The 23,028-nt window shown below is 49.5% G+C and overlaps 1 protein-coding gene across 1 annotated transcript in view; it reads right to left on the bottom strand.

Moving 5' to 3' along the window:
* SPATA13 (spermatogenesis associated 13) overlaps positions 1 to 23,028 on the bottom strand; it is a 56,477-nt gene that overhangs the window by 26,350 nt on the left and 7,099 nt on the right. The window contains exons 2-3 of the mRNA XM_052650069.1: positions 15,434 to 15,799; positions 13,459 to 13,603 (exon numbers count right to left, since the gene is read on the bottom strand). Coding sequence (XP_052506029.1) covers positions 13,459 to 13,603; positions 15,434 to 15,799 — 511 coding nt within the window. The remainder of the gene's footprint in view (positions 1 to 13,458; positions 13,604 to 15,433; positions 15,800 to 23,028) is intronic.

Raw genomic sequence — 23,028 nt, 5'->3', positions numbered from 1 at the left:
ACACGGGTGAACTTCTGTGCACATAAACAAAATAACTTTGTGTTCCATGCTGGAAAAGCGTAGCATCTGGGAGACAGTGAGTGGTATGGGAGCAACGCAGGCTTTGGGGTCTGTCTGATCTGCTCTGATCACCGGCTTCACTGTCTTATGACTTAAGTCCCACTTAGCTGAGCGAGAAAAAGCATGGCCTTAAAGTTTTCAAGCCTCAGATTCCTCATCCACAAGACAGGGACAGGCATGCAGGCCAGGCGCTTGGCTTGGTGGTGATTTGCTTCACGTTTATCTCTTTGCGCTCTTCCTCTTGACTTTTAATATTCTTTCTTTTCCTTCTCTTTAAAAAAAATTTTTTTAGAGATGTACAGTTGACTTACAACATTGTGTTAGCCTCAGGCATATGGCAAAGTGATTAGTTATACACATACAAATAAATATACTCTTTTTCATATTCTTTCCCATTACCATTTATTATAGGGTATTGAATATAGTTCCCCGTTCTTTTCTTTTTAAAATCCAGTTTCTGAGACTTGGCATTAGACGCACGGTATTTTGAAAACTTTTTAAACTCTGTACTTTAGAATGATTGGAACAAATACATGTGTTAGAACTGAGAATGTTTTAAAGGTTAGAAAGATGAGAATTTCAAGAGTTTGATGGAAAAACGTTAAAAAAAACACTTCATGATGTTTTTGTGAGACAGGAAGAACACTCTCTTTCTTTTAAAAAAAAAAAAGAGATTGATTTTGGGCAACGATAAGGCTGAGACAGCAGCCAAAGCTGCTGGAGCTGACACCTGTCTCAGATTTGCAGGCCTGTGGTCTAAGGGCTGTCTTCAGACAAAAGGAACAGAATCCTCTTGATTCACAAATAAAAACACCCAGTGCCCGTGACCCAGGCAAGAGCCTGAAATGGAATGGAGACAGCAAAGAACCAGACCCGGCCCCATCCACAACTGACCATCAGGGCTCCACCATCCCCATCCTTCAACCAGCCTCCCAGGAGCTCCGCTATAATCACCTACTCCAACGGTGCTGAGCAAGGACCAGACGACTTTGTACTTTCTCTCTGATTCCTCACTGAGAGAAAACTTTAGGAAAGCAGATGCAGAGGTTATCCAGAGAATAAGAGATCAGATAAGGTTTTCTGGTGAGGCTAAAGTAATCTCAAGGCATCAGACACCCCTCAGCACCTGCTATTGCTTTTCTTTTCTTCTTTCAACAAAAAGTTTAGGCATTTCTAGGACATACTTTGGGAAATCTCTGATGAGGTCTGAAATTTGGGGTCAAGAGAGTCAAAAGAAAACATTCAGTCGAGTTACTTCCCCACCCCCGCCACCCGCCAATAACCTGAGTGTCTGCCCTTTAGATGGATTTAACTCACATCTGGATAATAATTAAACAGAACACTGTCACACATGGACTCCTGGATAACTCCTAGGGCTGTCTGTACACATTAGAGTAAATGACCTGTCAACAGTTAAACTGCTGGTTACTGAGGCTGAGTTAGTAACTCAGAACTCTGGCTGGAAATACAACTCATTTGTCACCAGAATTATGACTGCTTCTCTTTACTGCACACTTACAGTGTACCAGATCGTTCTCACACATCTGTGGACAACAGTAATATTTCCTACTGAGAGACGAGAACATTAAGACTGGGGTGTGAAATGACTTGCCAAGGTCAACGAGGGACCGGGACTCAACTCTGTTTGGTGACCCAAATGCCAGTTCATAAGAAAATCAACTTTCATAACAATCACTAGAATAGAACATCGCCAGAATGATAGATTATAAGTAGGATTATCAACAACAAAAAACTAAGGCAAAAGGAAAAAAAACTATTTTTTTTTTGTTCTGACCATATGAAAAATTAATCTAAAGAGTCTTAACAAATTTATTAACTTTACAACAAGACTTTTCAAAAAATATGGCTCGGTAATTTCTTGTTGCTGTTGTTTAGTTGCTGAGTCCTGTCCAACTTTTTTCAATCCCATGGACTGTCACCCACCAGACTCCTCTGTCCATGGGATTTCTCAGGCAACAATAGTGAAGTGGGTTGCCATTTTCTTCTCCAGGGGATCTTTGAGACCCAGGGATCAAACCCATGTTTCCTGCATTGCAGGCAGATTCTTTACTGCTGAGCCAGTAATTTCCTAAAATTTATTTGATTAAAGAAAAAAAAAAAAAATCAGAGCTTCCCTTGTGGTTTAGATGGTAAAGAATCTGCCTGCAATGCAAGAGAACCCCAGTTTGATACCTAGGTTGGGAAGATCCCCTGGAAAAGTGAATGGCAACCCACTCCAGTATTTTTGTCTGGAGAATCCCATGGAGAGAGGAACCTGTCAGGCTATAGGCCATGGGATTGCACAGAGTTGGACACAACTGAGCAACTAATGATTAAATTGCCCCCAGTTTCTTAATGTTGGGGCATTACATCAGAACTCTAAACCAAGGAATGGAACTTTCTGGTGTATATTTAACATGACTACTTCAAAAATATTTAATAAACATTGATATGGTCCTATTAATGAACTTTCACATATGGTAACATAAAGCCAAGATAATTTTTAATATGGTAGCGAAACAAATAGTTTTTAATTAGTCCTAACACTTAGAGAAAATTTTCAGCTATCAAGTCAGAAAACCAGCACGGATAAACCAAACAGATAGAACCCCTCCACACTCATACACAAGGTGTGGACTTTTCCCCACAACCTTGCAGACACCCTCTGTGCATCCTGGCTCTGCCTTCCCACTGAACCAAAACTGTTTTTCTCAAAACCACCAAGTCTGCGGGCTTCCCTCGTGGCTCAGTGGTAAAGAACTCACCTGCCAATGCAGGAGACATGAGTTCAATCCCTGATCCTGGAAGGTCCCACACGCTACGGAGCAACTAAGCCTGAGCACCACAACTATTGAGCCTGTGCTCTAGAGCCTGGGAGCTGCAACGAGAAAGGCCACAGCAATGAGAAGCCCATGCACCGTAAGCAGAGGAAAGCCTGCAGAGCAACGAAGACCCAGCACAACAACAACAACAAAACCCAGCAGGTTCCTAATTGCTGCTGGATCCATGGAAATGGCTCAGAGCACTCAGCTTGACCCTTGTCACAGGTGACACGGTAAGCACTGCCTCCCTGGGGCTCAGCATCCTTGGACAACTGGACACCACTCACCCGTCTGGCCATTCCATTTCTATCTTCACTGTGGATTTCTTTTCCTTCACAGGCCCCCCGGTGCTGCCCCCTCTTCTCACTCCACACACACCCTGCTGGTACCTCTCCCTCACCGGCCTGGAGAACAGCCAGCCATGTGTGGACCACTCCTCCCCGAACTCCCCTCGAGCCTGGGCCTCCGTCCTCATCAGACCGCATCGTGCAGGCCAGGTGATGAGATCTCCACCAAGCTGTCCCACCAGTGCCTCCAGCTCCAAGGCCTGGAACGGACCCGAGCCCTGCACTCGTGTGCTTTTCTCCTACACTCCCCGTGTGCTTTTCTCCTACACTCCCCGGGTGCAGGGAGGGTCTGCCCCCCAAACATCCAGACAATGGCTGGGCTTTCAGATCTTTGCTTTTCCAAGAGAACCACCATGTTCCTGGTTAAGGGCTCTGTCCACTGGTTGTCCGCTCTGTCCCCAAGCAGGCCCACAATTTAGCTAGTAAGTTACCAAATGCAAAGTGAACCACTTCTGTGGTTCCTGGCTCTTCCAGGATAGGCCCTGAGGAAGGCCCTGAGCAGGCCGTTCCTCCCACCTGCAGTGGTCTAATTCCTGGTACAGACCCGCAGCTCACCCCACTACAGCCACTAAGTGTGGTCAATCTGCCTGAAAGACCCAATACATCCACATCACACCCCGAACCCTTCAACTTCTACATACAAAGGTGCAGCTGCCTCATCAGTGTCATCCCCAAGGACCAGAGGTCTCCCTCACATGTCATCACGGGACAGGGATTCTGCATGTGAGACCACGATGTACCAACTGTGATGGCCAGTTCTGGATACTCTTAAGTGATAACTGGAAGCATTCTGAGCTCAGAGTTCCCGGTTTTTCCACATTTTACGCTCTCAATTCTTATCTGACTGAAATAACTTTTTAGCAATTCATCTTTATCTAGAGTTCAGTTGTCTTAAATGTGAGTTTCTTCTGAGTCTCACATTTACATTTCATTTGCTTATGGAGCTAGACAAGCTCCATGACCGCAGCAATGACCACAGCTGCCAGAGCCAGGCTGCAGCCATGCCCCTGACTCCCGGTAAGGACACGACCCACCTATGAGAGCAGTGGCGGGTGCTGTGTCATCCCCCCCGCCTCTCAGCCATTCCAAGTGAGCCCTGGGCAGGAGCGGGCACCACCTGCACCGAGGACACGTCCCTTTGGTTGGGTTAAGCACGTGGTTGGGTAAAGAAAGCTTCTGAGGGGCGACCTGACCCTGAGCTTCTCAAGCAGGCTCTCCTCCTCCCGCCCCCACCCTCTGTACTGGCTGTTTCCCAGCCTAGAACAAACACACCTTCTCCAGCAACAGATTCCACCTAAGTCCCGCTCAGCCTTCAATCTCAGCTTTGCTGTGGCTTTCCCAGGAAAGCCTGGGACTCCCTGGATGGGATCTGCCGCCCTGTGGTTACACTCACCTCCTTGGGCGCTGCCGTGGCTTTCCGGGCCCGGACACCCGCCAGGCGGTTCTGTGAGCTCGGTGACTGGCTTCCTGGAACCCGCCAGCCTGCACCTCAGGGCCCCTCTTATCACAGGGGACCTGTGTACACACACGTTATGCACGGCAGCATGTAACTGTGCTCTGTGCATCCATAAAATGAGGTGTCTCCTAACCCAAGGGCGAAGTGAAAACTCAGCTCGAAAAGGTTTCGGGCACCCTGCTCACGTCCTGAAAAGCCACTCTTAATCTCCTAGTGGCATGTCCCGCGTTATTTCCGGATAATATTAAGCTCATCGACTTCATAAGGGGACTAGGTAAGCTGGCTTGTAGAACCGACACTAGTTCCTAAGTGGGGAAAAGAAAAGAGCGCCTACACAGGGAGATCTCCGGGTCTGAGATATCAGTGCACCCCGGCCCAAAATCAGCTGGGAGAACCGGAAGTTGCGGAGGGAACAACGTCCCCGAGGGGTCACCCCAGCCGCTCCTTGAAAGTGCTGGGCTTCAGGGGTGGGGGCCTCTGGACACACGCCTCTCCCAGTGGACACAGCAGCCTTGAAACTGTGGGGAACGTTCACCCGAGGACAGCCTGGCGGGGAGGGGGCGACCGTTGGGGGGAGCGCACGCAACCGCTCCCTCCCCGCCGGCGCGCGGCATCCCGCACGCAGGACCGCAGGGCAACAGCAGCATCCCGCGCGCAGGACCGCAGGGCAACACCAGCATTCCGCGGGCAGGACCGCAGGCCTTCCAGCGCCAGGTGCGCGCGGCTGCGGTTTGGGAGAGGCCTCGGTTCTCTGGCAGCTTCCCCCGGAGGTCTCGTAGGTTTGCGGAAAGCGGGGCAGGTTGTTAGGGCCGCGAGCCCACCCCGCAGAGCACTCTGGTCTCAGGGCGGGTTGAGTTGGACCAGCCCCTGTGCGCCCTCCTCCGCGGACCCCACAGAGCACAAGGGCAACCCTGCTGTGGGGGCGGGACCCCTGGAGGCGGTCCAAGCCACCCCCCTTCGGAGTTGGACCCCCACCCCGCTCTACAAAGGGCCTCTGTGTGTTCTCCACAAAAGGAAAAATGGAGTATCTTGAACTTCTCACCACCAAGTACCTTACTTTGTAAATTCTTAATCCCCACTCTTATCTCTAGATTTATATTCTTGTTGTAGGCCCTGATCAATTGCTCTGCGGTCTGTAGTATTTTTTCTTGCTTTCTTACTGACAGCGAACTGGGAATTTTTAAAACCTCAGAGTACCGTTTTTCAAAATAGCTCCTCTCTCATCAACACCTCGGAGAAGGCAATGGCACCCCACTCCAGCACTCTTGCCTGGAAAATCCCATGGATGGAGGAGCCTGGTGGGCTGCAGTCCATGGGGTCGCTAAGAGCTGGACACGACTGAGCAACTTCACTTTCACTTTTCACTTCCATGCATTGGAGAAGGAAATGGCAACCCACTCCAGTGTTCTTGCCTGGAGAATCCCAGGGACGGGGGAGCCTGGTGGGCTGCTGTCCATGGGGTTGCAGAGTCGGACACGACTGAAGCGACTTAGCAGCAGTAGCAGCAGCACCAACCCCTGGCTAGCTCTGATGTGCTTCACAGATACATGGCCTGTTGCATAATTTCGGTTATTCTTTTGTAGAACACGATGTTTTATATAAATATATATATATGCATATCACTCTATATATCAAGCTTTTAAAGACTGGATTCTTTGTTTTTTTCCACATGAAAAATGTACATAGCTGGTTATGAGTTTGAGCTTCAGGACTCCCTTGTTAACAGCTTAAATGATGACATCATCCTACTGAAGACAGATTCTGGCCTGGCTCATCGGATAGCTACCCTGATTTAATGTCATCCTCTTTCTTACCTTGTGAAGTGACCATATTACATTCATAAGAAATTAAGGTATGAAAATCAAATCAAATCAAATCAAGCAATAATTGGAGTAAATTTCAAAATATTTTAAAAAGCCATAGAAAGTCCAATCAAGTCAACTCATGCTTTTCTCCACTTTTTACACTTAGTTATCACTGTACCTAACCTGGCCATTTTCTCTCCTCTGTTGTTCTCCTTCCTGGGGAACAGTTCAGACATCACTTGGTTTGCCTTACAGGAGAAAACTCATCTGAACTCGATGGGGAGGGTGGGTAGAAAGAGAAGCATGCATAGACACGAGAATAAGAATTCTGAAGGGCGATCAAACTGGACTTCTGACCAGAACAGGTGAAGCAGTTACCGAAGGGAGAATGGCAGCAACAGAAGCAAGTTTGGGAAACTCAGGCTGCCGCGGAATAAGCTGCCTTGGATGTAGGAGAAAAATATCATAAAGGAAAAATGCAGATGGCAGTGAAGACAGTCTCCTAAGAAAAAGTGAGCATGCACAGGCACGGCTGCTCAGACCCAAGGATGACCGAGGGGCACAGCCCCCATCGCCAATAAAGCCCCAGGGTTTGGCCATGAACTTGACAAAAGCACCTCGGTAGCTCGCGGTGGAATTCTGTTATCCAATGCCACACCCAAGCAGTGGGTGAACATGACCCAGGGCTGCTCCGTGCCACCTCTCCCCAGACACACACGAGCCAGGGAGGAGATGAGACGGTGCTTTAAGCAAAGGGAGGGAGGAGGGAAAGTTCTGGAAGGGAACTCAGGACGAGTTCACTTTCACCTAAAAGGATTAGGTCTTCGCTTCTCAAAAAAATTAAATTGCTACGTTTAAATCTACATTTTGAGAAATTGTTACTTTCCGGGTGCATCTTGATTTGAATATTTTTGAGAGCACCTGACCAGGGAGGAGGAAATATACTGTTCACTATTTTAAAAAGGTTTTATTCTAGGAAATTGCAAGCAAACTCAGAAGTAGAAAAAGTATATGATGAAACTATAAGGATCAATATTTTATCAATCTTTTCCAACTAGGTCTTTTTGGATATTTTAAAGCAAATCTCAAGTATATAATTTCACGCAACAAATATTTAGTATGCACCCAAATGAATAAGGACTGGAAAATAACTGCACTATCATTACCGTGATAATGAACAAAATTGACAGTAATTCCTTCTCTGAATACTGAGTCCACATGAAAGTGTCCCTCCTCATCTCAAAATGACCTTTTTACAGCTGGTTGGTTGGCATCAGAATCCAAACAAGGTCCACACACTACATTTACCAAACACAATTCAGATCAAACCAGATCTGTCCATTTGGGTGGCATCTACCAGGGATTCTGCATGCAACACTCAGCTCCTGAGCTGGGTGCATTCCAGCACGTCGGTGGGAGGGGAACTGGGCCCCCAGGCTGCCCATTCCTGAGGCAGCTGAGGGGCCAGCTCCTGGCAGATGGAGAAGAAGGGGTCTGGGAGACAGGAATGCTGGAGCTGGCCTGTCAGATTCTCACCATCCCCCAGGCTTCCCAAACCACACGATGGACAAGGCAGCATCTGTTAGTGGGCCGGGGGCCAAGGGATCCAGGACTCCCGTGGTGGTGTGAGGTCTACACGGAAGAGCAGATGTCATTTCTGTCCTGGGTGGCAGGGCCAGCTTGGTCACTGGGATTCCAGTCCCTCCCACCGGACCTCTGGCTGTGCTAAACTTATCACAGGGTCCCTAGGGACAAAACTGACGAGGGACTCCATGAAGGTGCTGCTTGATTTGTGGGGCAGGAAATCCCCAAGTCAGTGGGCAGAAGGCACACGTGAGGCACCACCACAGGGATCCGGGGATCTCGCCCCACGCCCAGAGCTAAACTGGTTCCGACTCAGAGCCTCCTCCTGAGGCAGAAGGCAGATGACCATGGGGTGGGGGGGTCCCATTTCTACAACCCTTCCTTCCTGTGAATTCCTTGGTGATGGAGCCCAGGAAAGGGAGGTCCCCCAGCTTCTAAGCGATGCTCTGTCGGAAATTTCTGACTGAGAGGCCTCAGCAGGGGCTACACATGTGGACCGGAGTGAATGGCTTGGCTGAGAAGCCCCTGGAGGAGCCTGGGAAGCACACTGTGGGTTACCGGATTGCTCTGGGGAGGATGTGACTGGACATATCAGAACACACCCCGGCACAGGAAACCACCCGTCCCATGGAAATCCACCGCAAACGAGGCTGTTTAACAACTGTGTGACATTATGTACACCCCGCAAATGCCCGTCTTTGTTCCTGGTCATCTTGATGCTGACTCAGCGGGTTCAAAAAATAAAACGGCCCTGGTGGCAGAAACGGATGCCAAGCCTGGGCTAAACCACGGGTGTCCCCTCAACAAAGTTAATGATACGGTGCCTTGAAGGACCCAGACGGCTACTTGTGGGGAGCTGATTACAGTGGACCCTTTTCACAATAGGTGGTTTGTCTTTCCTGGAAGAGACACTTATTCTAGATTTGGGTTTGTTTGTTTTGCCTATCAGAGTCCTGCTGGAATCTCCCCGGAGGGGGCGCTGTTCACGGCAGTGCAGAAATGGAGGGGTCAACATGGGGGTTCACGATCACTTAATACACTTGCAAAGTGTTTTCTTTCCATCCAGTAACTCTGCTCTGTCAAAGCTGAATCTCGTCCCCTCTCAGGAGGGGCTCCTAGCAGCACCCCAGCCCTGGTGCCACTGGCTCTGAGCCCGGGCTAGGCTGGTGAGCCTCCTTGTGCATGAGGAATGAGCACCCGGGGAAAACATGGTGTCCTCTGCGGTCTCTGCCACCAGCATTTCCCAATTGGACAAATGCGGCAACCTCCAATCAGCCTCCTTCCTCTGGCCTCACTCCCCAACGGCCTTGCTCTCTGAAGCCCAGCTGGCAATGGCTTCCGCCTCACTTGGAACAACCCTGACTCCTCGAAACCTGCGATGCCCTTTCTATGCAGACTCTCTCTAGCCTCCAGGCTGCCCTGGCCTCCCCCGCCCTGGACTCCCGAGCTCCAGGCACCCGGCCTTCTCGCTGAACCTCGGACACACCGAGCTCCTGCCTGACCTGGGCATTCGATGCTCCTTTGACTGGAACCTCTGTTCCCTCAGATCTTCGTTCCCTGCTCATCTTCCAAGTCTTGGCTCCAAGGTCACCTCCTCAGAGACATGAGGTTGCCCTCCCCCACTCCCACCTTCCCCTTCTCCAGAAGGCTCACTAGTGCCCAAGGGAGCCCTGCGTATCCACTCACTGGTTCTGTTTAAATGCGGGAACATTGCGATGCTTGACTCTCTGCTTTATTCCAACAGTAACAGCGGTGCCTGGCTCAGAGCGGACGCTCCACATATTTTTCTTTCTTTTTTTGCAGACTGACAGGTTTTCAACTAACAGGGGAATAAAGGAGACTGTGATGACTGGAAGCAAGCTCAGAATCTTGGAGAACAGGCCTGGAGCACCTCAGAGGGCAGAGATAAGCACCAGGTGCTGTGAGGAGCAGGGGGTCTGCAGTGCACAGGGACCAGACTTGCAGAAGGCGGGGCACGTGTGCCCCACAGCTAGCCGCAGAGGGGAGGTACGCCCTTTCCTGGCATCGGGCATGTGCACGTGTGATCTCTTTGTGTTTTCTGTTTCCTCTCCTCCCACTTCTTTCCACTGTGAGATGCGTGTGTTGCTTAAATTTACTTTTGGGCACAAACAGTGGTGGGCCTGCAGGAGGGAGGCACCTGATTGGAGGCCCTGGACTTGGAGACACCAGCAGTGACTGATGAGCCTCTGGGCTGCTTCCAGGGAAAGACTGGAAGAGGGTTCTCATTAGACATGGAATTGGTGTGCCATGTCCTTTTAAAAAACGAATGCCTGGGAATTCCCTGGCAGTCCAGTGGTTAGGACTTCGTGCTTTCACTGCTGAGGGCCTGGGTTCAGTCCCTGGTCAGGGAACTAAGATCCCGCAAGCTGCATGCACCACCTCCTCCCCCCAAAGAACACCCTCCACCTGCTTCACCTTTCTTCACGGTGCCCCTGTGGTGTTACAGCTCCTTGTTAACTCATCGTCCCCACACAAGGACCTGTGAGATGAAAGGGGCTTTGTTGTGCTCCTGGCACATGGCAGGCCCTTGGCAGACACTGAATGAATGAGTGAATGAATGAATGAATGATTTCCCTGGAGGAGCGACCTTCCTCCACCGTGGTCGGGGAATCCACACACTCACCACCTCATCCCTGGAGGACCCATCCTACTCCCGGTCCCTGTGCCCCGTGTTGGTGGACCCATCACCTGAGCTGGGGGGCTGAACCCCCTTCCTGGGACTCTGACTCCTGAGTGAGTGACTCAAGGACAGATGGACGGTGTCTTCCTCAGCTCCTTCCACATGGCTCCCCAGCTCCCAGGGGCCACCCTGACTGCCAGGTGTTTCCTAGATGCATTTCCAGCCACCCCATCAATTTTGGGGACACTGACACCCTCCCAAGACAGTCTCTTTTTGCTCCAGCTAGGCAGGGTGAGTTTTTGCTACTTCTCAACAAAAGAACACTAAACTCAAAACAAAACAAAACATGGTTCCAGAAAGCACAGAAATAAACTGTTCGTGTAAGTACAGGGTTGGAGGAGAAACCGTCCACATTCTTGCCCGCCTAACTACAGGATTTTCACTTTTGCACACTCGTGTTAAACCTTTGGCCACATGTGAGCATGCTGCATAGGGCTGCAATCATGGTTTGTTATGGGCTGAATGTGTACCCCCCTAAAGATGCTGAAATTCTAACCCCCAGTACCAGCGAGGATGTGTCCTTATTTGGAACAAGCTCTTCGTAAATGATCCAGCTGACACGTGGTCATTAGGACAGTGCCTTAATTCTTTATGGCACCACGTGAAGATGAAGGCAGAGACCAGGGAGATACAGCCAGACGCCAAGCTCAGGGGACCCGAGGCCGCCAGGAACCAAGAAACGGCAGAGGGTTCCCACCTCAGGCCTCGGAAGGAAACCGCCCTGCTTCCAGCCTCCAGAATGGAGACAATTCTGTTCTGCTGCTGAAAGGACCCAGTTTGTGGTACTCTGTGACGGCAGCCCTAGTAAATAAAACAATATATGTGTGACTTTATTTCCTTTTTTTCCTTAATTTTCTCACATTACAGTGGTCACTTTCCCCGTTGTTACAGACTTTTTCCTGACGATGCTATAAGCTGTTTTGAAGCGGTCACCTGTAGACGCTGGGCTCACTATTCCACCAAAAGTGGACACTTGCTTCAACTTCTCTCCATCACAAGTAACGCTGCCTTTTCTCTCCTTGTGACAACTTTCCTGAGATACATCACCAGACGCTGACGACTGGGTGGGACAGAAGGGGCTGCTGAGCAGAAGGATGACTGATGATGCATTTGTCACCGGGATCCCCAGGGCAGTGGGTTTGAGTGCTGGGCAGAACAAACGCTGCCGTGTGTAAAGGGAAGGAAGGAGGTTCTGGGCAGAGTGAGGGTGCGAGCCGGGTGGTGGTAGGAGAGCAGGCAGGAGAAGGAGAGGTGCAGACGGCAGGTAGGCAGGCGGCAGAGCCTGTGAACTCCTTACGAGGCTGGGGCTTTATTCCAGTAAGCACAGGGAAGTTCGCAGGGAAACAGCAGCAAGAACCAAGCAGGAATAGGCACTCAGAACCAGTGTGGATGGAAGCCTGGCCCGAGGAGAGGCAGGGGCCCTGGGATGAGGGAGGGGGCGCGATCCCAGGGCCCCAGCTGCTCGGCCGAGAGGACACAAATCAAGAGATGCTCGAAAACTTCCTCGCCCCCAGCCGCCCTACAATTCCTCTTTCTGGTCACCCTGTCTGATGAGAGTTCAGACTGGGTTCCTCCTGGGGTAGAAATCAGGCCACTCGACGGTGGGAGAGGAGGGGACAATTCCTCAGCCATATGTTCAAGCCGATCGCTCAACCCCAGGCAGAGACCTCCCAGGACACACTCCCAGGGTACCCATTTCTGGGTCACTTCTTCACGTGCCCTGGTCCCTCCTCCTCCCACTCCATGAAATCTAAGTGACACCGAGCAATACTCTCCTCCAAGTCTCCAGAAACAACTCTTTAAATCCTGCCCCTTCTTGTGGCTCTGGTCACCACCATCACATGGAGAGCGTACCCACCAGCTGGCGAGGGCTCCGAGAGCCCCGTCCCTCACTCACGCTCACGTGCGAGGCTCGTCCTCAAAGCCAAGACAGAAAAAGTCAGCACTGAAGCTCTCCGGTGGCTAGCCGTCCACTGCCTCTATTTAAGGAGTCCGCACAGCTCAGTGGTTAAAAACATGGGCTTGCAGTGAAAATTCTAACTGATTATAGATTCAAGTCCCTTCTCTGCCACTTCCTGGGTGGTTTATCTATTTATACTTGGGGTTTCTGATCTGTAAAGCGAGGATTACAAAAGCATCCGCTCAGCACTGAGTTGAGATCAGATGAATTAATCCTCAGAGCACACGGGAGGGCGTCTGCCCCACAAAACTGCCCGTCCTATCCCTGCCCATGAGCCAGCCAGGCCACTGTCCAACCAGCAGGCTGGCTCAGACATTGGTGTCTGCGCTCAGGAACCTGAAGTCAGGTCGGCAAGTGTTCACTGGGTAAGTCCCAGGCCGGCGTACGCATGGCTGTATTAGATAAAGTCTTCCATGCATATACCATCTATTAGATAAACAGGTGAATCTCAGACACTCAGGAAGAGCTTTCAGAGGGTTAAGACAAATCCCCAGGAGCCCATTCATGGTCAGATCACCACAGCAGGAACCCAGGACCCAGACTTCCCAAGGTCAAGGCCACTGAGACGACACAGAGCCCATAGGGCACCTTCTCTGGATGGGGTGCCTTCTCTGGGCCCAGGGCAGGCCAGACGGGTGCAACAGGTTGGGTTCCCAGACTGAGCAACGATTCCACACCCGCCTCCGGGAGACAGACCTGCCCGGGGGGGACTGTGAGACTCACCGTTGGACGCTCTCAGGTGCCGCCGGCGTCCCACGCGGTCCAGTCCGATGGGGGTGCTCTGGGAGAAGGCGCAGGGCCGCAGCCGGGCTGACACCGCTCTGTAGGGCGGCACCTGGTGTGCGGGCACGGGCGGCCGGGCGGCGGGCTGCAGAGGAAAGGAGGGGCAGTGAGGAGAGGCAGGAAGTGGGGCTGGGAGCCTTGAAGCCCCAGATCACGGCTGCACAGACTCAAGGGCAACCTTCCTCCAACGTGGAAACCCAGTGCAGACCCCCAGGGTGTCAGGTTGTCAGCCACCTGTCAGGACACACCCACGGGGACACTCAGGAAAGACCACGGTGGAGGAAGTGACGGCCCCCACCCACACGCGTCCAGCAGCACCCCCAGGGAAGCTGAGGCGGTGCCAGTGACTGAGGCCCGAGACAGTTCCTTCCCACACACCCCCCAACACACACACAACACACATACACACCCACCCGCAGGCAGGGACCAGCATCTGCGGAACACGGTTCTTGTTCACCTTAACTAACAGGGCAATGAGCTTTGTCTAAAAGGAGAGTTGGTTTTCCACCAATTTAGAACCATCTATAGCCCCTGGGATCTTCCATATGAGTCGTCCCTAAAATGACACCGAAGGCCATGTTGGTCCATGCTTTCCATAGGCTTTCTCAGTATTTCTCTACCCAGTTCCCTAAACAAGCTTAGGGGGCAGAAATTTATCTTACTATGCTCCTTTTGGATGCTCTGAAGTGAAAAACTGTCTTAAGTGCTTAGATTGCCCCTAGACTGTGTTTCATATTAGAAGAGATTTGCTTCCATTCAGAACCATTTCCTGTGATACCATGGTGAGGACAGCCACCTTCAGAATTATTTCCTCGCATGTAGAGCATCTCAACACAACAAAAAGTCTGCAGTATTCTTCAACATAATCTGCTTTCACCTTAACTGAATTCAAATTAGTTCAATTAAGCAAGAGATTTGGGGGGTATTTGCTATAAATAAGCACTGTGCCAGGGTTATAGGGAGAATGCAAACAGAAAATCCAATACCAATATGTTACTGCCCTTTCAAGAGAATGTATGGGTTATTTAGGCCTTCCCTGGTGGCTCAGGTGGTAAAGAATCTGCCTGCAGTGCAGGAGACCTGGGTTTGATCCCTGAGTTGGGAAGATCTCCTGGAGAAGGGAATGACAACCCACTCCAGTATTCTTGCCTGGAAAATCCCATGGACAGAGGAGCCTGGTGAGCTACAGCCCATGGGGTCACAAAGAGTAGGACATGACTGAGTGACTACCATTTTCACTTTCTTCCTGAGTTATTTATGATATCAACTAGCAAGTTAAAAAAAGAAAAATGAAACCCGCACTTACTCATGTGAACACTTGACCGTGGCTGGGATAAGACCTCACCAAATATAAACTCCTTCTGAATGGGGGCCTTTATTTAAATGTTTGTATCCTCAAAGGGCTTTCTGGGTAATTGATAAGTATTTGTTGAATTGCTAAAATATACTAAGGAAATAATATTAAGATTTTAATCTACTGTTGAAACAGTTACAAAGCTGCAACTGACATGTAAAGAGTAATAAAATGGCAGAAAAAAAATTACTTTCTCATCTAGAAAAAAATCAATTTTCTTCTTGTCTTTCCATTTTAGGGATAAGCAGCATTTTCTTTCCAGATTTCTTCTTCGAGGAAGCTCGCTAAATATGCATGGCTACTTTCCCCAGATGATTTAGAACAAACAGCAAACCAGTTTCACATATTATCTGAGATCCCAGAAAGACAGAAGATTAGTCAGAGCCATCCAAATGTCAGTGGGTTAGTTCTAATTCATGCATGTTTTCAGAGTCAGGAAGAAAGGCTGTGAGCGGATGACGCCATCCCCAAGGCAGAGAGAAGAAAGGAAAACGTGTCTGGGAAGTCTGCAGCAAGAGGACAGAGGCCAGGAGGCTCTGCGGGCAGTATGGCTGGTCTTACTTGGGGCAGGAGGGCTTCCCCCTCCTCCGTCTGGCTGCTCCCATAGAAGCCGACCCCACCGATCACGGAGATGGGGCGTCTTCTTGGGCCCCCCTGGAGACAGCCCCCAGCAGGAGTCTGGTCTGCAGGGTCTGTCGGGGCCATGCTGGGCTGGTGGTCACTGTCCACAGCGTCCTCTTTCTGGGGGTCCACGGCGATCGAGTCTTCTGGGATAGACAGACTTCGGGCGACCAGCTGGCCATAGTCAGAGAGTGGTCGGGGCCTCGACCTCCTCCCAGACCCCAGTCTCTTCCTGGGGATCCTCTGAGCCTCCGTCCTCTCTTCCTCCAGTGGGGGAGCCTGCCTCCAGGACCCCTCGGTCACAACCTTTTCAAATGCGAACAAGTTAGGTAAGGGTGATATCCAGGAAGGTAAAGAAAACAAGCCCCCGCCCGTCCCCACCAAGTTGACTATATGCCAGAAAGACACGACTGAAACACAGATGGGAAGAAGCAAACCTGTCTTTAATCAGAGGCTTAATTAAAACCCTAATTTCAGTAGTGATGTTGGTGACACATGATGAACCATCATAAAAGATACTAAGAAAAGCAGCACCCATTTGTTTATTTTTGTTTCTGTTTTCATTAGTCTAGTGAGGAGTTCCTGCAATTTATGTCAAAGAGTATTCTGCCTGTGTTTTCCTCTAAGAGGTTTATAATATCCGGCCTAACATTGAAGTCTTTAATCCATTTTGCGTTTATTTTTGTGTGTGATATTAGGGATTGTTCTAATTCCATTGTTTTACATGTAGTTGTCCAGTTTCCCCAGTACCACTTATTCAAGAGATTGTCTTTTCTCCATTGTATGTTTTTGCCTCCTTCGTCGTAGATTAATTGACCATGGACGTGTGGGTTTATTTCTGGACTTTCTAACCTGTTCCATTGATTGACATTTTTGGCTTTGTGCCAGTACCATACTGTTTCGATTACTGTAGCTTTGTAGTATACTCTTACACAACAAAGGAAACCATAAAGAAAATGAAAAGACAACCCTCAGAGTGGGAGAAAATATTTGCAAAAGAGGCAACTGAGGAATGAATCTCCAAAATATACAAACAGCTCGTTAAGCTCAATGCAAAAAAACCCAATCAAAAAATGGGTGAAAGCGAAATAAACATTTCTCTAAAGAAGACATACAGACAGACCAAAAGCACATGAAAGGATGCTCCACATCACTCATTATTAGAGAAATGCAAACCAAAGCTAAAATGAGGTATCACCTCATACCAATCAGAATTCCTATCATCAAGAAATATACAAACAATGAACGCCGGAGAAGGTGTAGAGAAAAAGGAACCTTCCTACCCTGTTAGTGGGAATGTAACTTGGTGAAGTCACTATGCAGAACAGTATGGAGGTTCCTTAATAAACTAAAAACAGGGCTGCCATATGATCCAGCAATCCCACTCCTGAGCACATATGCAGACAAAATTATAATTCAAAAAGATACATTCTCCCCAATATTCACTGAAGCACTATTTACAATAGCCAAGACATGGAAACAACCCGAACGTCCATCAACAGAGGAATGGATAAAGAAGATGTGGTACATACACATTAATACAACGGAGTGTTGCTCAGCCTCCGAAAGAATGAAATAATGCCATTTGCAGCAACATGGGTGGACCCAGAGATTATCATCAGTCAGTCAAACACAGAAAGACAAGCATCATATGATACCACTTATATGTGGAATTTAAAAAAAGGGTACAAGTGAAGTTACCTACAAAGGAGAAATAAGAGTGACAGATGTAGAAAACAAACTTACGGTTACCAGGAGATAAGGGGAGAGAGGGATAAATCGGGAGATTGTGACTGACAGATATACACTGCCATTGCTACTGCTTAGTTACTTTAGTCGTGTCCAACTCTGTGTGACCCCATGGACTGCAGCCTCCCAGGCTCCTCTGTCCATGAGATTCTCCAGGCAAGAATACTGGAGTGTGTTGCCATGCCCTCCTCCAAGGGATCTTCCCGACTCAGAGATGGAACCTGGGTCTCCTGCCCTGCAGGCAGAGTCTTTACCACCGAGCCACCAGGGAAGCCCACATATACACTGCTAAGTCGCTTCAGTCGTATCCGACTCTGTGCTGCCCCATAGACGGCAGCCCACCAGGCTCCCCCGTCCCTGGGATTCTCCAGGCAAGAACACTGGAGTGGGTTGCCATTTCCTTCTCCAATATATACACTACTATATATAAAATAGATAACTAACAAAGCTCAGGTAACGCAGGCCTGCAGGAGAAATGGCTCAGAGGCTGCATTTGCTATCCAAGGCTGCCTCTCTCAGCAGGTTCACAGACAATGTGTCTTAAGGGGACTGAGTCTGGGCTGCTGCTTGGCCCAGCACGCGGGGACCTGGTCTGATGGGGCAAGCGCTAAACCAGATCAGCCTACTAACCAGCTGGGTGTGCCTGAACGAGTCACCACTAACCTCTCAGGATCTCAGATTCCAGACCAGACAACCCCACAGGTGGACAGTCTGCCGCCCGGAATTCAACGACACTTCCCAAGTTCTCAAGTGACTGTTTCAGAGGCAATGCCATGTACTAGGAGAAACCCGAAGGTGTGGGAGTGGGCAGACTTCTGTCTAGTCCTCCTGGCCTCGGGTTGGCTCGTGGCCCCAGGCTTCAGCCACTGCTCCCGTCTGGGTCCTGGGAGGACAAAGTGCAACCGTGGGGATCAGAGTGCCCGCCCACCTCAGCCCTGGTGAATCACTGCTCTCAAAGAGCTGCACGGAAGAACAACCACGAGGGCTCAGCCCGCAGACCTTCCACGTCTGGGCTTAGAGCAAGCAGCGGTCCCTAGGAGCCTGGTGTCTTCAGCCCCTCCGTCCCGAGACACTGTGTAACAACGACTTGAAAATAAAGCAGAACCCCACCCAGGGAGGGCTGGAACAACCAGGCAAGTCAAGAGACGGCAGGGCAGGCAGAGCAGCCACTCTGGTTGTCTCCCCACCCCCAAACCCCCAGAGCCCTGCCCTGAGAACTGGCCCAGTGAGCCCCGCCTCTCGCCAATCAGTGGCAACTGAGACCTGAAATGCAGGTAATGTACTTTTAATCTGAGACCCAGGGAAGTCTGGTGACTTGCTCAGGGCCACACAGCCAGTCAGCAGTAACAGACAGCAGGTGTGGGCCTTGTAACCCGTCCCCACTACGCCATGACGCGCCCATATGCCAAGTCGTTTTTTAGTCCCTCAGTCGTGTCTGACTCTTTGCGACCCCATGGATGGTAGCCCACCAGGCTCCTTTGTCCATGGGATTTCCCAGGCAAGAATACTGGAGTGGGTTGCCATTTCTTTCTCCAGGTATACCAAGTCACCTCTGCTCAGAAGGCAGTGGGCTCTGGCAAACTCCACTCCCTTCCGACCTGCCAGTTCGATTTTTACAGCCTGGACGTCTATGTCCAATCCAAGTCACCATGGACAGGGTCCAGAACACACCATGGTGACTAAACACCACTTTGAGCTGCAGACACGTAAGAACAGGCTTTCCTTTTACCTGAAAGCAGGAGAACTCAGTTGTCATAAATCCCTTCCCTCCCTTGCAAGGAAAAGGTATTCTTTTCCTTCCAACCAGGGAAGACTGACTCTTATCACTGAGAGGAGAAGCCCTCAGCTAAACAGACACTGGCACAAAACTAGCCTGTCTCCCTCCTGTTCTACAGGGCCCTCATCTTTCCTAAAAGTCACTCATTTTCCATAAGTGGCTTTTCCTACCGCTTTCCCCTGTTAAGATGCCCTAACCACTTCTTGCAGTCAGTTTTCTGTGAACTCCCACTTACTCACTTGAATAAAAGTCAACTTTTGTCAGTTTAATTTGCATACCTCCAGAAAAAAAACATACGAGGGTGTATTAAAACATTTTCCTCTGACACCATGGGAAAATATGAGAATAACTGGGGAAAAGTTTGTATTATTATTTTTTTTTTGCAGTATGCACATATAAAAAACAGGCTATTATGGGCTGTTTAGTTCATTTACTAAATCAAACAGCACAGACAACTTAAGCACACAGTGAGAAAAAACTCATTTATATCATCATCCTGTGATAAAAAGGTTCAGAAACAGCATGCTAGCAAAAGTAGAAGTACAAAAAAATTGCAGACAATAAACTGATCACAAATCTACATGCAGTTGTTGTCGGGCTTTGTTTGTTTGTTTGTTTTTCACTTATGCAACCTGCTTTCCTCATTGATACAGAAAAGAAAAAACAGAGACAGACAGATGGGTTTAGGAAAACCAGCGGCTGTCTTAGACTGATCAGGTAACAAATCCTTCTGAGAGCAAACACGCTCCAGGAAGTGATGGGGGCGGGTGAAAGGAAGGTGTGCAGAGGCAGGAAATGAGACGCTGGCTCCTTTAAGCTCATGCCCACGGGGCAGCTCGGGGAGAACCAGCTGTGGCTGTGCTTTGAAACCGTGCAGCCTCGCCAGAGACAGGAAAGGAGAGAGCTCGCCTTCTGGGTGGTGCAGAATTGTAATACATAAAACCAAAATGTACACTTTACTCAAAGCAGAAGTCCAGAGGGAGAGAGGGACAGATGGGGGAAAACCCCTGACTGAAGCTCACATCCGAACAGCGAGGCTTTGCCAGGAGACATATTCCTTGCAAGACACATGTGAAGTGTCCCACAAATTCTAAAACTGAATCATTGAGCAAACTTTACGTGCTTCTGAAATACGGCCATCCAGGGGACACAGCTTTGATTGCGACTCTTCCTAGAACTACAGACACCAGCGAGCCAAGACCTACCCCAACTCTGCCACAGGCAGTGGCCCCCAGACGCTCTGAAGGTCAGCAGGTAACCACATCCATGTTCTCCAAGAGTGTTCCCTTGCTTTAGAAACTCTCTCTCTGAGTGTAGGTGGCCGGGCCAGAGCCCCACCTGGTCTACCTTCTCACAGTCCAGCAGCTCAGCGCAGAACCACCCAGGGCTCAGAAAGCCTGACCTAGACCTGCCAATTCACACCCGTCATCAACGTCTGTACACAGACGTGTGTGTGTGTGTGTGTGTGTGTGTGTGTGTGTGTGTGTGTGGCCTCATTAACCCTTGCTTCCCGGCACAGTTTTAAGTGCTTTCCATAGGCTGTGGGAAGAAAGCTGGATATGGAATCAAAAGAGAAATACTGCTGACTCTGAGTGTGTGTGTTCAGTTGTGTCCGACTCTCTGTGACCCCATGGACTGCACCTGCCAGGCTCCTCTGTCCATGGGATTCTTCAGGCAAGAACACTGGAGTGGGTTGCAATTTCCTTCTCCTGGGAATCTTCCCCACCCAGGAATCAATCCTGCATCTCCTGCATTGGCAGTTGGGTTCTATACCACTGAGCCACTTGGGAAGCCCTCAAAAGAGAAACTCATGAGCAATTAATGCTTGCTGTCTCCCTGGAGAGTGCAGCGCTGGTGTTACAGACTCCAGTTGTCCTGACAGGTGTAAAACTGATGATTAAATGTGCTGAAAAGAGTCTGTGAGCCTATGACCTTTGTAACTTGTTTGATGGGCAGAATAGGTAATTCCTTAAAAATGCAAATAATAACGTTCACGTGGACACAATTTACTACTGATCACGCAGTTCTCTGAGCATAAAAAGACCCTTACTGATAACTATGAAAAATCTGGACTCTTGAGGTCTCCCCTCCCCTGCCTTCATAATAATCATTCAGAGGATTCCATCTGGGGGACTTAACACCCCCCGCCCCCCGCCCCGCCCAAGACTGTCCTACCACCTCAGAATCAACAGCAGCACAGTGCAAGAGCTGACTCACTGGAAAAGGCCCTGATGCTGGGAAAGATTGAGGGCTGGAGGAGAAGAGGATGAGATGGTTGGATGGCATCATTGACTCAATGGACGTGAGTCTGAGCAAACTCCAGGGAAGCCTGGTGTGCTGCAGTCCATGGGGTCACAAAGAGTTGGACACAACTGAGCGACTAAATGACAAAAACAACAAAATGAACAATAAAGAGTTGGACGTGACTGAACAACAACAGAAATGTTCCAAAATCAAGAACCGTGTTTTAGAGCTGAATATGACAGAAGCCTATTGTCTAAACCTTCTTGGACAGGAGACCTTGTTGATGACATCTGAGCTCCTCTACAGAGAAGGAGAGGAATCAGGATGCAGGGAAGCAGGCAGGGAGGCAGGGCTCGGCTTACTCTCTGGGGAGGGCGATGAAGGATGGTGTCTGTGTTCCCAGCATCAGTGCACTTCAAGCCCACAGTATGCCACTCAACAGCCCCGAATGCCTGTAGAATCCAGGAAACCAAGGTTTTCTGGATTAGAACGCAGAACAGCACCTTCATAAACATGCCTGCCTCTGTGTTTCAGCCGAGGAGATCTCAGGCACCCCTAACTCCTCCCCCTCCCTCTCCAGCCACCTCCAGCCACCTCCACCCACGTGACGACTACGTTCTGCCAACATTCAGTCTCAGAGAGAATCTGTTCACGGCTCTTGTGGAGGCAGTAACTTTCTTCCGTGTCTCTAATCCACTCTCCATCCTAAGAGGAGCACAGCTAAGACTCCTAAGACTCTCACTAAGACACACATCAGATCATGGCTGGCGGTTCAAAACCTCATCCGATGTGCCTTTCCAGCTCCAGCTTCACCAGCCGCACCAAACAACTCACTGTTTGCCACTCATTATCTGATGCAATTGAAAATGAGAGAACGGCTGCTCCCTCCACTATACCTTTTTGCCCCTGTCCACCTGAAAATTTCATCCTTCAACATTCAATTGAAGTATCACTTCCTGCAAGAAAACCTCATAAATTCCCCTGGGCTCTAAGTTCTGTTTTCTGTGGCTCTGTTAAAACCACTGCCATATTTTTATAGGCTTGATTTGTTTATCTGGGTGTCTCATGAAAGCAGCTACTTACATTCTTTCCAAATGATCTGATGCTATCATCACATCCCCAAAGTCTGCAGCCTGGGAAATCAGTAGTTAGAAACTTTGATGAGCGGTTGAGGGATGAATGGGGATAAAGGAGCAAATAAGTGAGCAGTTCTTGGTGTCAAGGAAGCAGTTCTCACCCTACATCCAGACATGACTTTATAAAAAGAACTGGGGGGTGGGGGTGGTGTCCGAAAAAGAAGGACACGGCTTTCCCGGGATTCTTTCTTTTCGGCAACTCTCACTGATGATGACTAGGTCTGTGATCCCTTCTTTAAAGGAACAAGAGTCCATCCAATGCACTTGACTGGCCAAGTAAACCCTGAACCTGATGAGACTGCTGTTCACCAAGAACACCCTGGTTAAGAGTCTGGGGCTGTGGGTACAGGGACCACAGGAGGGAAGGCATGACCAGGAGCGGCACCTGGTGTTTCCAGAGAATCTAACATGGATGCTGCAAAAGATCTCCAGTGTGCTTAATTCAAAAATTGCAGTATCAGTATTTCAGATGAATAATTTATGCCTCAGAAAGAACAAATCCAGACGTGCAGTGGAACTGTGCTGTAAGTAAACATATGACACATTTGTGTCGTATATCAGGGAGTGGATCAGTCACACACTGTGTCCAAGGGCCGCCCACCCCACCCGAGGCTCTGACCTTCCGGACA

The sequence above is a fragment of the Budorcas taxicolor genome, chromosome 12 (genome assembly GCF_023091745.1).
Source record: "Budorcas taxicolor isolate Tak-1 chromosome 12, Takin1.1, whole genome shotgun sequence".
In the NCBI taxonomy this organism is placed as follows: Eukaryota; Metazoa; Chordata; class Mammalia; order Artiodactyla; family Bovidae; genus Budorcas; species Budorcas taxicolor.
Note: the sequence above shows the minus strand (reverse complement) of the source record. Positions and strands in the feature narration are given on the sequence as shown.